Source organism: Rutilus rutilus (genome assembly GCF_951802725.1).
Source record: "Rutilus rutilus genome assembly, chromosome: 25".
Lineage (NCBI taxonomy): Eukaryota > Metazoa > Chordata > Actinopteri > Cypriniformes > Leuciscidae > Rutilus > Rutilus rutilus.
In genome coordinates, this window is record NC_140229.1 from 2,658,382 (window position 1) to 2,674,705 (window position 16,324).

General features: G+C 37.7%; 1 protein-coding gene across 1 annotated transcript in view; it reads right to left on the reverse strand.

Annotated features, from left to right (window-relative positions):
• Positions 1-16,324, reverse strand: part of LOC311284716 (ras-related protein Rab-3C-like) — a 34,419-nt gene that overhangs the window by 6,851 nt on the left and 11,244 nt on the right. The window contains exon 3 of the mRNA XM_084399928.1: positions 5,433-5,551. Coding sequence (XP_084256054.1) covers positions 5,433-5,551 — 119 coding nt within the window. The remainder of the gene's footprint in view (positions 1-5,432; positions 5,552-16,324) is intronic.

Sequence of the window (16,324 nt, forward strand, 5' to 3'; positions counted from 1 at the left end):
AAGGTTTTACAGTTGTACGGTGAAAAATCTTGCTTTTACTCTGAGTTTACGGTATTGGAAAAATTACTGTAAACAAACAAAATCATACTGTACTGCTATAGTGCATATGTCCAGCAAACAGTCTTTTCAACCACACAGTATCATTTTTTCTCTTACAATAATTCAAATTATCACAGAAGTACCGGGATAAAAGTTTATAACAGAAGCAGCAAATCACCTTTTGAAAGTAACTTGAGGCTTAAAATAAGGATTGTGTAAATTTCATCGTTACACCAGTAGGTGGCGGCAAGTGACTGTTAAAAAATGTATTTGTCATTGAATCATTCATTCAAAAATGCTGATTCATGCAGTGATGAAACGAGTGAAGACTTAATGAGTGAGTCATTGAATCATTCACTCATTTTTTATTTAAATAATTCATTCAGATTAATTAAACGTTTTAAATAGACTCCAGCAATTGACATTTTCTCAGAACCTCTAGTAAATATACATCTTACTTTGTTTAGTTGTCATTTCAGAATTGTGGGAGAATCATGATCTCTGTTTTAAACTAACAAAATTGTGATTCTCCATTTATCCAGAATCATGCAGCTCTACTTGATGTGTTGTATTAGATTACTTTTCATATTTTGTTATTTTATTTTATTTTATTTTTTTATTAGGTGTGATATTGTTTGATTATGTAAGGCTGTATTGTATGTGTGAAAGGTGCTATATAAATATATTTAAATTCCTTGCAATTTTTTACAGTGTGCCGCCCAATTAAAGCTAATGTTTTATAGCCGTCTCAGTTTTTAAAAGGCTTGTTTCGCTGCCATAGCAACAGCAGACAGCTGGTGCAGATTCACTAAAGCCCACGACACATTACAGCGTTTGCTCATGTATGTCGCAGCGATAATGCGGAGACTCTAATAAGTTGCTTTTGTGTTTCCCCAGCGTTTTCACATCCGTCTGGTTTAATTAGGTGTCAGTTCACTGACCGCAGCTGGAGTCTCTTGAGTTTCACCAGACATCATTTCAAGGAGTTAAACTATAGTCAAGCTACCCTTCTGAAAAACCACATGACAAATTACTAAGAAAAAGTAGCTTTTTAAAGAGGTAAAATCTTTGCAGTTTTTACAATTACACTGTAAAAGTGGCAACCTGCAATTGTTAGCTTAAAGAGCTATTTGATTTAAAATAGCCTAACCTGATTTAACCTATAAAAATAGGGAAAAATTTAATAATAATAATTTAACTTATTAAAAATGTATGTATTTAGGTTGATTCAGTGATGTTAAATAATATTTTTGACTTGAATAAAACTAGTTAATTTGGATGTAACCATTTTTAAGTTCCTTTTTTTTTTCAGTGTACATGAAATACATTTACATTTATGCATTTAGCAGATACTTTTATATTATGTATCGAGAGCCAACAATATACAATATTCATAATATACAATGCCAGGTTTATTAGACAACTAAATTAGAAAAATACAAACAAATAATTGAGACTAAAACACAAAAATTTATAGTACAAAATAAAAAACATATAGGGTCCTATTTTAACGATCTGAAACGCAAGTAACTTTGTGGGCGGGTCTCGGGCGCTGTTGCTATTATACCGGCGGGATAAATGACTCTTGCGCCCGACGCAAATCTAAAATGTGTTGATCTGAAGTAGTTTCATTACTCATAGGTGTGGTTTGGGCGTAACGTGAAATAAACCAATCAGAGCGACATCTCACATTCCCTTTAAGAGCAGGCGCGCTTGTTCCATGGCGGATTGCTATTATAACGGCGGATTTGCCAGGCGCACGCCAGGAGCGGTTCACAGCCGAGGAGACCGACGTTCTCGTCAGGGCCGTAAAACACAGAGAAGTGACATTGGGGATGGAGAAACACACCCAAATTAGCTTCGGTTAAAATGTGTAAGCTAGATGTGCACACGCTACATTGATTATGGCCAAGCATGCGCCCTTAAAATAGCATCTGAATAACATGCGCAACGCGCCACTGACTTTAGACTAGATTAGGCGGAATTGTTTTCTGAAACTGCAAAATAGCACCAGGGAACATTTGCGCCGGAACACGCCTCCTCTTTTCGCTCATTCCAGTTCATTCCCTAGTTTACCGACGTGCGTCTGTGGGTGCAAAATAGGAATGATACATGCGTCGGTGTACAAAGTCAATTGCGCTGGGTGCAAGATAGGGCCCATAGAGATAAACCGTAGTATTTCACTAAATATTTATTTACACAATATTTAAATAATTAATATATATTTAAAAAATGACTGGAAAACTAATTACTGAAATGGGTAAGAATTTTTATTTTATTTCTATTATTAAATTATTATTATTATTATTAACATTATATTATTATTAAATGATTAGTATACATTTTTTGGTTTTATTTTTACCAGTTCACTGAATTGAAGCTACTTGACAACAGTTATTCATGTCTGACTCTATAATTATAATTTTTTTTTGTCATTTACTTTTATTTTAGCATCAACATGGTGACAGAATTACATTTCTGAGTGAACTATTACTTCAGGTAGATAACATCTGCTGATGAGGCAGTATAATTGCAAATTCACCTCTCCAGCTCTGTCCTTTCAGTAAATTCAGGTCTTATTTCTGCCTAATAAAGTAATAAAGCTCAGACATCAAGCCGTTTTGCGGTTGTAATGACTCAGCATCTGACCCGAGTCGCCTTCCCTCTGCTCTACTCTTTCTGTTCCAGTTCCTCAGCCTCTTATCCGGATGTTCATTAGTCTCTCGTCTCACGCTAATTACATCAACCACTGACCACAGCCGAACACCCAGCGGAGCGGATCGATAGGGCGGCATCCGTAAAGCCCTGAACGAGCCCTGCTGCCCTTTAATACTGAGAGAAATTTAAATGACTCTTGTTAAATATTAACCAGATGGATTCCTGAAGACTCAGTGATGCTACTTTTCCTCTACGGCCTCTTTAACTGCTCACAGAGGACTGTTCAGGTTACATCATTCAAAACAGACCCTATTTACACTCTTAATAAACGTCTTATCATCAATGAATCAGTGTAAGCTTGCATTCATAATATCCCATCAAAATATAATATCTTTCTCCACCACAAAATACATACCCATACCCAAAATTGTACAATATAAATTAATCTAAATAATAAATATGGTGAAAGTCTCTGTTTACACCTGGTGTTTTAATCCGTCTCTTTTGTCCACTTTCAGCCACTTCTGTCCTGATTTCTTCGACGGGAGGGTCTATGGACCGGTAAATGTATGGGTTTTTTCAGATCTTTTGATCTAATGGATAAAATAAGCTCACGCAATTTACATATGAACGCGACCGGAGGCGACGGAAAAACAGCCGAACGAAATCAGGAACGGTGAGAGAACTTTGTGCTTGATACGTTTTTCATCTTCAAATCAAACTTGTGTCTTCAGCTGATAAAGTTTAAATCCCGTCTGGCTAGATCGTTTCCCATAATGTTACTCATTAAGTCAGTAGGTGAAGAGTGGACGGCCTTTTGTGGCGGTTTGAACACATTCGAGTGTTTACACTACGAAAGCAATCCAGTCGAATGCGTTTTCCACTACCTCTGGAAGTGGTCGACAGTGGACAAGCTCAGAACGTGTTAGACCCCGTTTTACACCTGTATTTAGCGTCGTCCACTTGTGATCCGATCGACCAAAACGCGTCTTTATACCAGGTGTAAACAGGGCCTTAGATATTAAAACCTCTGGCCTCGTCACTGCTGTTTTTACACCGAACAATGAATCACTAAAGTGCTGTGATGATGATGTGTGTGAACTAGAGATATTCATACTTCCTTCAGAGCCGTCTCACTCACGGCATTTGTGTTGATGGAACAATAACTTGCTTATAGTTCTCTTAAACACTGCAGATTTTTTCTGCAAACACACACACACACACACACAGTCTGGTTCGCTATTTTTGTGGGGACTCTCCATAGATGTAATGGTTTTTATACTGTCCAAACAGTTCTGTCCCCTTACACTAACCCTCCCCAAAACCAACACACACACACACACTAACCCTCCCCAAAACCTCCCCATCACACACACATACACGCACACACTAACCCAACCCCTTAACCTACCCATCACACACACACTAACCCAACCCCTTAACCTACCCATCACACACACACACACACACACACACTAACCCAACCCCTTAACCTACCCATCACACACACACACACTAACCCAACCCCTAAACCTACCCATCACACACACTAACCCGACCCCTAAACCTACCCATCACACACACTAACCCGACCCCTAAACCTACCCATCACACACACACACACACACACACACACACACACACACACACACACACACACACACACACACACACACACACACACTAACCCTCGCCAAAACCTACCCATCACACATACACACACTAACCCTCCCCAAAACCAACACACACACACACACTAACCCTCCCCAAAACCTCCCCATCACACACACATACACACTAACCCAACCCCTTAACCTACCCATCACACACACACACACTAACCCAACCCCTAAACCTACCCATCACACACACTAACCCAACCCCTAAACCTACCCATCACACACACACACACGCACACACACTAACCCTCGCCAAAACCTACCCATCACACACACACACACTAACCCTCCCCAAAACCAACACACACACACTAACCCTCCCCAAAACCAACACACACACACACACACACTAACCCTCCCCAAAACCTCCCCATCACACACACATACACACATACACTAACCCAACCCCTTAACCTACCCATCACACACACACTAACCCAACCCCTTAACCTACCCATCACACACACACACACACACACTAACCCAACCCCTTAACCTACCCATCACACACACACTAACCCAACCCCTTAACCTACCCATCACACACACACTAACCCAACCCCTTAACCTACACATCACACACACACACACACTAACCCAACCCCTAAACCTACCCATCACACACACTAACCCGACCCCTAAACCTACCCATCACACATACTAACCCGACCCCTAAACCTACCCATCACACACACACACACACACACACTAACCCTCGCCAAAACCTACCTATCACAAATACACACACACACACACACACTAACCCTTGCCAAAACCTACCCATCACACACACACACTAACCCCCGCCAAAACGTACCCATCACACACACACACACACACACACACACACTAACCCTCGCCAAAACCTACCCATCACACACACACACACACACACACACACACTAACCCAACCCCTAAACACACACACACACACACACACACAATCTGTTATGCTGAAATACTGCCTTCTGCTTCAAATATTGCAAGTGTCTCTGCATGATCAGTGCAAACGCTGGCGTCACGTCATGTTGTCTCCGATCGTCACTGGTCACTCACCAGTCCTGGACGGCTCCGAACGACTCCTCGTTGGTGATGTCGTACATGAGGATGAAACCCATGGCTCCACGATAATACGCCGTAGTGATGGTGCGGTACCTCTCCTGTCCCGCAGTATCCTTAAAAATACACACCAAACAGCTGTGTTAGTTCAGACACTCATTTCAATTCTTAAACACTTTTTTAAAATTCAGTTCAGTTCAATTCACGTTTATTTGTATAGCGCTTTTCACAATACACATCATTTCGAAGCAGCTTTACAGAAAATGCATGAGTCCACATTACAATTTAGAGTGATCTGTTATCAGAGGTAACGGTCTAAGTTATGTATTTCAGGAATGTACATATACAAAATCACAGTTAGCTAAAAATGTATTAATTTAAACAATGTAGTAATTTAATGCAGATATAATGAGCTCATTGAAGTAATGAATACTTGTTTGTTAAAAAATGATTATGACATTTAGAAAATATAGCATTGGTGCATGTTTTTTTCCCCCACAGTTTAAACTAGGGGTGGAACAGTACATGTATTCGTACTGAACCGAAACGGTAGGGGCGTCACGGTTCGGTGCATGAATACACACGGAGAATACACGGTATAAAAATAAATAAAACTTGCGTGCAAATTAATTAATGTAATGTGGAACTACTGTTAGATACGCGGGTTCTTTAGGGACACCTAATCTGTAGCTCCACCTTAGCTTTGAAGCTCCGTGGCTATAATCATAGACAGGCTATAATGGACAGGCTGCGATGTCAAGTTTGCAATGCTGGAATATGTTGTGTGTGTGCGTGTGTGCGTGCGTGCGCGTGCGTGTGTGTGTGAGGCGCGGGCGCGATCGAACAGTGGAAACATAAAAACATACTCCGTCATTTTGTTCATACAGGACATCATTCAAACTGCAAAGTGTTTACTTATATTTGTGTACACTCGCAATAAAACACAACATTGTGCTTTTGTCAAACTGTAAACTCTTGTCAAACTGTAACCTACAACTGTCACACAACACAGTGAGTAAGTTACACATTCTACATTGATTAAAAGAAAATCAAATTTGTTTTTAATGGTAGTATTATTTTGTACAGAAATAAATTATTTATAATTCAGATGAGAATAAAGGTACTGTTAATTAAAATTTTAAGGAAAACAAATATATTGATCAGAAATATAGCAAATTAATTTTAAATTCATTCAGGTACAATTACCAAACATATCTCCAGGTCTTTTTGTCTTTTTATTAATTTAATTAATAAACTAATTATATAAAACCATTGTCAGTGCACTACAATAAACTGGTTCTATGCATTTACTTTATTAATAAAACTTATTTAAAAAATACAAGGCTTAAGACATTTATTTTCCTTTGGTGGTACAGCCTGAGACATGCACAAGCCTTCTGCATTTTTATTTTGCTCTTTCCTCCATTGTACCGAACTCGTACCGAACCGTGATGTCTGAACCGAGGTATGAACCGAACCGTGACTTCTGTGTACCGTTCCACCCCTAGTTTAAACCCAAAATACTACAGTAACTAGAGATGCACTGATGTATCGACCAATATTCGGTATCGGCCGATGATCAGAGCCGATTATATCCTGTCAATCAAAAGGGTGCAGAAAAACGTGTCAGACTGCAACTCATACTGTGTGTGAAGAACATCTCTCTCGTGTTGAATTTATGGCAAGTTAACGCGACAATAATGCATTAACAGTTAAAAAGTAGCGATGTAGAATAAAGTTGAAGTTGTAAATAAAACAAAGATTTTTACAGTACATTTTACAAGAAAATACTATTTCAGTCTTTAAAGTCAAGTCACCTTTATTTACATAGAGCCTTATACAAAGCAGATTCACATTAATAAACAGCATCAATGATCATCAAATATGAGACTTCAAAATGTCACGCTTCATTCAATGTGTTACTCTGTAATTATTTGTGAAATTTACTAGCAATTTCTGAGTGAAAGATGTTTCTATTAGGGGTGGCACGGTACATGAAAAAACATCCGAACCGTTCGGTTCGCTTGTCTCGGTTCGGTGCGCGTGTGCGTCGCGCGGTTTGCACGGTTCGACGCATGCGCAATGTAGCCTCGTGCCCGTGCTAATACAATGCTAAATCATAAATCAGACATATGTAGAATTACATTACAATGTCCAGCAATCGATTTATATAGTACACTGAGTTTACCTAGACATTTAATGAGATCTATCTACTCCACTATATGTTGTTTTTTTCATGTGAATAAATAGGCTACATAGATCGACTGTTCCACGTAGCCTAATGGTCCAGTGGCAGAACTTGCCAAGCGTATCAAAGGTTCTGAGTTCTAATCTGCGCTCGTATATATTTTTTTCTTTATCAAAACCGATTATGTTTATCAGCGGTTGTATATCAAGCAGGGACCGATTTGTATGAATTTTGTTTTATTATTTAATCGGAACGAGTAGCCTTGAGTCTCCTCAATGGATTGAAGCGCGCGTCCGAGTGATGAATGTGCGGCCGCTGCGGTGTGTGCGCGAGCCACGAGAACACTGTATCAGCACCACTGATCGCAACTGCAACGAGCACTTTGATCACTTGATTAAAAAAACACATTTCAGCGCTAAATTGCTTCTTATTTAACAAACGAATGAAACAAATACTTTGCTAGTTAACTGGAAATGTTTTATTTATTTGTATTGGTACACCCGTGCTGCAAGATAATATCAACCCTGGCAAAAAATGGTGGGGACATGTCCCGCCTATGATGACGAGACACGAGGATAAATTGACAAATAACGGTCCAACACAGCCCACGTAGCTCTACAGATGATGGACCTCCAGGGCCACTGAAAGTTTCCTCAGGGTGACGTAAATTTTTGGAGTGTTAAAGATTAAAAGAAAAAACAACAACATGAACCGTACAGAACCGAAAACCGTGACCCTAAAACCGTGATACGAACCGAACCGTGGGTTTTGTGAACCGTGCCACCCCTAGTTTCTATCCTACACTATTTTTTTTTTCTGTGTAGTTAAAGGTGCAGTGTGTCATTTTAGTTGCGAATTGCACCCAACAGAAGTTACGGTGGCCGACAGGAAGTGATGTCGTCGTCTGAGACAGCAGAGAGTAGCCAGTTAAAGCAAGAGGTTTCTTTACAAAGATAAATTACGAAATTAGGTTTACTTAATTATTCAGTAAAACGATATGTTATTGCGAATATTATTGTCACTTGTTCATCATTGTGTCAGTGTTTTATTCGCTGACTTTAGCTATAGCTTCTTTACATGAAGAACAACATAGTGACGAAACGCGTTTGTCTGTTTAGGGCCACCGTAGAAACATGTCGATGTAAGCGGACCCGCGGTGTGTGTAGACAGAAATGCCTCATTATAAGCTAATAAAAACATAACGGTTCATTAAGTAAGGTCTTTATACACCACTGAAAATATAGATGTGTATATGATATTGCATTTCTGTCAACAGATTAGATTAGATCCAGATTAAATATTACACAATGCACCTTTAATACTTTTTTTATAGGGAACCACAACAGCAAACCTAACATTGGACTCATTTTATCCCATATCATTTAAATAATATTCATATAATATTTCACAAGGCTTGATGGATGAGAGCAGGAAGTCGTTTAACTTCTTATACCAGATTGTTCCCAAATTTAGCAGGGAAAAGCGGAGACCTGCCAGGGGTTACCATGGTGATGGAGCAGTACAGCAGGGAGTAGCAATGGCGCGGGTTGGGTGGGTGGATGCAATACAGCAAATTATGGACCCTAAAGGGTAATATTTTACACTTTTGTAGCATGCAATCTCTCCCAGCTGACCAGTTATAATATTAGTCACGGATTCTTGCACCAAAAACATTAAAATGTAGTTTACACGATCATTTCCACTTTCTCTCTAGCCTTTGTTATGGATTATTATTAATATGGCTGTTGATATGTAAATGTGGGCGGTCATATGCTAATGAGCTCATAATGGGCTCTGTTTCAAACCCTCTGCATAAAAAGTGTATTCTTTGACAAAGATTGTTTTAGTAACTCAGTAGCCTATGTGTTTTCAATAATGTTTAAATGGTGTAAATAATATTTGTGAATTTGATTATGTAGCTTCTTATCCATTTTCTTGAGTGCCGTCAAGACCACGAGACTACGCCCACACGCTGTTCTGATTGGCTGACTCCACCCACACGCTGTTCTGATTGGCTGACTCCGCCCACACGCTGTTCTGATTGGCTGACTCCACCCACACTCTGTTCTGATTGGCTGACTCCGCCCACACGCTGTTCTGATTGGCTGACTCCGCCCACACACTGTTCTGATTGGCTGACTCTGCCCACACACTGTTCTGATTGGCTGACTACGCCCACACGCTGTTCTGATTGGCTGATTCCGCCCACACGCTGTTCTGATTGGCTGACTCCGCCCACACGCTGTTCTGATTGGCTGATTTCGCCCACACGCTGTTCTGATTGGCTGACTCTGCCCACACACAGTTCTATTTGGCTGTGGGTTTTGATTACTTTGACGCATCTCGTAGTCGTGTCGCTTCTGGTGTGGACAGACAAATTATTAGTCGTTGGAATCTTATCGCATCGCGTCTGGTTAGTACATGGTGTTAGCGATCACACTACATGCATACCAAGCCCAACTGAACAGTGCTCAGGGCCACCTCTTCCATGCGGGACAGGGAGAGTTAAGGCATGGTTTATATTACCTGGTGTGAGTACACTCTTACTGGTCTTCCCATGCATGTGCCAATAACACTGCCCTCTAGTGTGAAGTGGACCATGACAAACAGGCAAATCCCGAATCCTGCTCTTATCTGCCACAGACAGATCCAATGAGCGACACACAAAATACAAAAAGAGAAGCACGCACATACACACGTACACACACACACAGAGTGGCCAAAAAAATAAAGCATCAGGCTCCATTAGGAGGCTTTATGATGATCTAGAACCGCAAGCAATTATAAAATGGGCTGTGAGCGTCTCTTTATGGCTCTGTGAAAGGCTTGTGTTTGGACACACACAGACTGAAGTAAAGGCTCTAATTACCGCAAACAGAGCCGCTGATAAGAGCAAACAACATGCGGTCGCTCCCTTAGCAGGTGCTGGTCAATCTCGGCCACGACCCGAGAGAGAGAGCAAAACGCACCATTCACTGCATACACACACACACACACACACAACTCTTTCAGTCTGCGAGAGGTTACATTAGGCCAGTCGATCAATTAAAAATGGAATCAAATGAATAATGATACACTGATTAATCAAACTATATATAATATCAAATTACATCATTGTTGCAGACCAGCAAATCATCAAATATACATTAGAAAAAGTAGCTTTTAAAGTCAATAAATCAAATTATAAAAATACATTAAAAATAAATAAAAAATATTTTGAAAAGTCTACATGTTAAATTGACAGCCCTTGCTTTATTTAACATTTATTCTCTAAAAAAATAAAAACGTATCATTTGACGTCAATTAATAAGTAATAATCAAATAATACAAATATATTAAAAATGGATAAAACACATGAAAAAAATAATAGTTTATAAATAAATTATTATTAAAAAAAAAACTATACATTTAATAAATAAGCCAACATGTTAAATTGACAGCCCTATTTTTAATAGTACTTTCTTCTTTAAAAAATAAATTTATAATTTTAATAATTTTAATTGAGTTCTACTTTTAATATACTATATTCTCCAAAAAATCAGGGATGAAATAACATACCTTTATAAGTCAATTAAAAAAAATATTTCTAAATAAAAAATATTTCTAAATAAAAAAATAAAAAAAATAATTAAATTGTCAGTCCTACTTTTAATATACTTTATTCTCTAAAACAATCAGGGATGAAAAAACGTAGCATTAGAAGTCGCATAACATAAAAAAAATTTTTTATAATAAATAATAAAATAAAAATAAATACAAAATTACTATAATACTTTAAATAATTAAATTAGCATTGTAAATTGATGTAAAAAAAATTAAGAGAGAGAGAGAGAGAGAGACACAGACAGACAGACAGACAGAGAGAGAGAGAGAGAGAGATGATTCATGTGAGTCACTTCTGATCTTATGCAAGTGGAAGAGCTTGATATCCGACAGATGAAATGCTAGTGAGCGTGTGACGCTAATGTGAGTCAGCGTGAGCGGCCCATGGTCGGACTGCAGACGGCAATGTTAAAACACTTCAGCTGCTGTAAGGGAATAACTAAAGATGACTGTGCAAGCAACAAAACACTAATACAGAAACTAAAATGTAACTCACAATGACAATATATGAAGGAGCATGACGGGAAAACGGGTTTGCTTTAAAATCATTACATGCTGTGCATTATATCCTTTATTTCACTGCCTTTTTTGAAAAGGATCACAAAGCAAAGGTTGAAATGATGTTCTCTAAAAGACACCTGAAGATGAAGGAGTCATTACTGTTGCAGACTCAGATGTGGAAAGGTCAAGCTGTGACTTATAATGGAGAGGACACAAACACATCATACACTGTGACACAGATGGGGTCAATAAGTTAATAAGTTTAATGTTTCTGTCTCTTCTGCTCACCAAGGCTGCATTTATTTCATCAACTAATAAGGTAATATTGTGAAAAATTTATGCAATTTAAAATAACTGTATTCTATGTGAATATATTATATGTAATTTATTCCTGTGAATTTTCAGCATCATTACTCCAGTCTTCAGTGTCACATGATCCTTAAGAAATCATTCTAATATGATGATTTGATGCTCAAGAAACATTTATGATTATTATCAATGTTGAAATTATCAGATTTGTATGGAAATCGACAAAGGATTATTTTGTTTCAAAAAATGAAATGAATGCTTTTATTCCTCAAGGACGCATTGTTAAAGTGATCAAAAGTGACATTAAAGACATTTATAATGTTACAAAAAGATTCCATTTCAAATAAATGCTGTTCTTTAGAACTTTATACTCATCAAAGAATCCTAAAAGAATTGAATGTATCACAGTTTCCACAAAAATCGGAACTGTTTTCAACTTTGCTAATAATGATCAATAATTGAGGACTAATAATAATTAAGCAGCAAATCAATTAGTGTGTGTAAATATTTCTATTTAGCTTATTTTAGTTTTTAGTAATTTTAGTGCTACATTTTTTTTTTTTTACTGATTTTAAAAAACGATATTTTTATCTTCATCTTATATTATCTTTATGACCCCAATATTTACATATATATAATGAGTAATTTTGAAATAGCTAAATAAAATTGTGTCTCGCATTTTTTATTAGGATTTTTTAATATGTATATTTTTATTCATTTTTATTTAAGTTTTAGTTATTTTCAAGTTAAACTAAATGAAAATGAAAACATTTGAAATAGCTCAAATACAATTTTGTCATTTTTATTAGGATTTTTAAAAATATTTTATATATTTTTATTTAAGTTTTAGTTATTTTCAGGGAAAACTAAATGAAAATTATATATTTTGAAAAAGCTGAAATAAAATTTTGTCATTTTTATGAGGAATAGTTTTTTATGTCATTTTTATGTCTATATAGTTTTATTAATTTTTATTTCAGTTATAGTTATTTTCAAGGTAAATTAACTTGGCAACTGTCTGAAATAAATGCAGAAATGTATATATATATATATATATATATATGTAGTGAGAAGTATATATATATATATATATACTATTTCTATTACTATATATATATATAATATAATATATATATATATATAGAAATAGAAATAGAAATTTGTAAAACCCTCTTCAAGCTGAAATGATGTTGGTTTTTCCTCCTTTGAGGATTAAAGGATTAGAAAAGAAAGGGTGCGGTTTTCATTTCCTAAATGACAAAGTGCCACTGCCGTCATTAAGGTAACGAAGAACATGTAAGTTAAAGCGTTGGCCTCGTTCTGACGGGACCGGTCCGTTCGCACGCCGTCTGAGAGATTCATGTGTCTGGAGACGCTCCAAATCCCATGTTGAGTTTTATTGATCTGTGACTTATGTGAACCTTCATTGGGCCAATAAATTAACGTTAGACAACGTGAGCGAGTCATTTAGGAGATGGGCTTCCTCTGGGAAGCGGGGATTTGATTTAGACGGATGAATGCTGGGAGTGAGCGCAAATACTTCCGATCAGCAGCTGAGCAAATGAGGACGGGTAAAAAAGAAACGCTGACACTTTCACAGACGCTCAGCGAGCGAAGAGCAGAGAAAATCAATTCACGCTTGCACAAAGAAACTCACAGACAGCAGAGCCGGAGAAGCACGGCAGGTGATAGAGATATCTCACGCCTACAGTATCACTGCAGTTAATGATGGCTCAAACTTATACCGCTTATACCGCAGTACATCTGTGACGTTTAGTAAAAGCGTTTCAAGAGTAAACAGCTTCATTGATTATAATGAAAGGGATTTACAGTAGCTTTGATGTGTAGACTGTCATTTTAGTGCAAACTAAGTGATGAGACATATTATGACATTATGATGCTCCACATAACAGTGTATTAAGTATTGGATATGTTTTTGATTTTTGCTTTCAGGCCGTGTGTCCACCAAATCGTTTTTTCACGCGGCTGGCGTATTTTTTTCAATTGTGTTCAATGGGAGCGCCACCTTTTTAAAACGGCATGAGCGTAACGAGGCGCTGAGTGTCTTTTTCGCGCTGAGGCGCTGAGCGTTCTGTGTTTTTTACAGGTCGCCGAGAGTTGAAGAATGTTCAACTTTGGGTAAAACGCAGCGCTCATCACTGTCACTTTTTACCCAACCGTCCAATCACAGTGGAGGAGGGGCGGGACTAATACCACACCGACCAACCGCCACATTCTGCTTGTACAACGTCAACAGACGACAACAAGAAGCAAAATAACGGAACAAAATCATTTAAACAAGAGCCCGAGAAAATACGTTACATTGTATCGACATTTTAATATAGAATCAACACAGAAACAAAATATGTGTGAAATGAGATACTAGTAACACTTTCGCGGATGTTCCGTATCACAACAAGCAAAGCGTCTCAACTGAAAAATAACGCAACGCTACCAAAACACTCTCAAGCGCCCACAGCTAGGCGTTTAGCAGAGCGGCTAACGTTTTCAGCTGGCTAAATACGCTTTGGTGGACACACGGCCTCAGTGTGAACAGAGAAATTACTTATTTACTTATTGCCTGGTTAGGACAAAGTTTTGAAAATGCAAATTCAACTGGATGAAAAAGTGTGCTGAATAAGCCATATTCTGTATTCTTTGCACCTTTTATTCAAATGTTATAAAAATGTGTTAAAGTCCCCCAGAAAATCCAGCTTTTAATGTTGTTTATGTGTCTATGTGGTGTTTTTAATATGCTTTAAGACAAACCATGTGTAAACTCATAAGTCGACACCATTGCTGAGTATTTCCTCCTTAAAACTGCAGTGAACCAAAGACAGTCTCAAAAACACGCTTTGAAATCGCTGGTGTTTCTGACGTCACAAACTACCTTGTAACCAATCAGATCAACGTGTGATCGTCAACCAGTGGATCTCTGAGCTGAGTGAGGGAGTGGAGGCGGGGCTCATTTGCATATTCATAGAACCGCGCATACTAAATGAGGCGAGGGTGTCGAGTTACATTCAAGATATTTTAAGGCATTAAGAATTTCTGCACATTTTTCAGAAAAAAACTTTTAAATATGTAATTTTAGTGATCAAAGATGAGTTAGAGATGAGACAATTATTGACTACAGCAGGGGGTCTTTAAAGATGCTGTGAGCTTTTTGTTTTTCAATGCATTTTTTTTATTTTTTTTGCATAGTAAAATAAAACCTGTAGCTGTCGTTTAGTATGAATAAATATTATTTCATTTCTGAATGAAGTAATGTAGTTTTAATGATGAATTAGGTTTCAAATGTCTGTTTTCTTTCAGCTGAAAGGCCTTTAGTTTTGCTTTGGCTCTTCAGATTTTTCATCATATTAACAGGAACCATTCAAGTGAACAAATTTAGGTCGTTTTTAGTACTTTTGATTTCTGGGAACAAAAAAGAAAAAGCATTGAAATAAAATCGCTGCGAATAAAAGGAGACATATGCCGTGGGGAAAAGGACACACACACAGACACACATGAACTCACTCACCTCCTCATTCTACCTCTACGATTTCTCCCGAGAGGCTTTGTGGTTGAACGAGTGAGAGTAAAAATAGCTCGAGATGAACAGTCATGCCATCGGTGGTGGCGTCTCCTCTGACCACAAAGCACACGGCCGACGAACGTACAGATTTATTTGGAAATGAAGCACTTTAAGCAAAGGCTGCTTTAAATTCGATACTTCACTGATAATAATTACACTATCATCATTCTCATCCCATGACTGCAAATAAGATTACAGACAAGTTAATCTTAAAAGCAACTAAGTAGGCTTTAAATGATAAAATACAAGACGGAAAGCAAAAATCTGCTCTATTATTGATTTGCAAGCAGTGATAATATGATATTTGACTATTTTAAAGACCCCCTGTGGTGAAAATCCAGCTTTTAATGTTGTTTATGTGTCTATGTGGTGTTTTTAATATGCTTTAAGACAGACCATGTGTAAACTCATAAGTCGACACCATTGCTGAGTATTTCCTCCTTAAAACTGCAGTGAACCAAAGACAGTCTCAAAAACTCGCTTTGAAATCGCTGGTGTTTCTGACGTCACAAACTACCTTGTAACCAATCAGATCAACGTGTGATCGTCAACCAGTGGATCTCTGAGCTGAGTGAGTGAGTGGAGGCGGGGCTCATTTGCATATTCATAGAACCACGTATACTAAATGAGGCAAGGGTGTCAAGTTACATTCAAGATATTTTAAGGCATGAAGAATTGTTTTTCAAGGAAAAAACTTTTAAATATGTGATT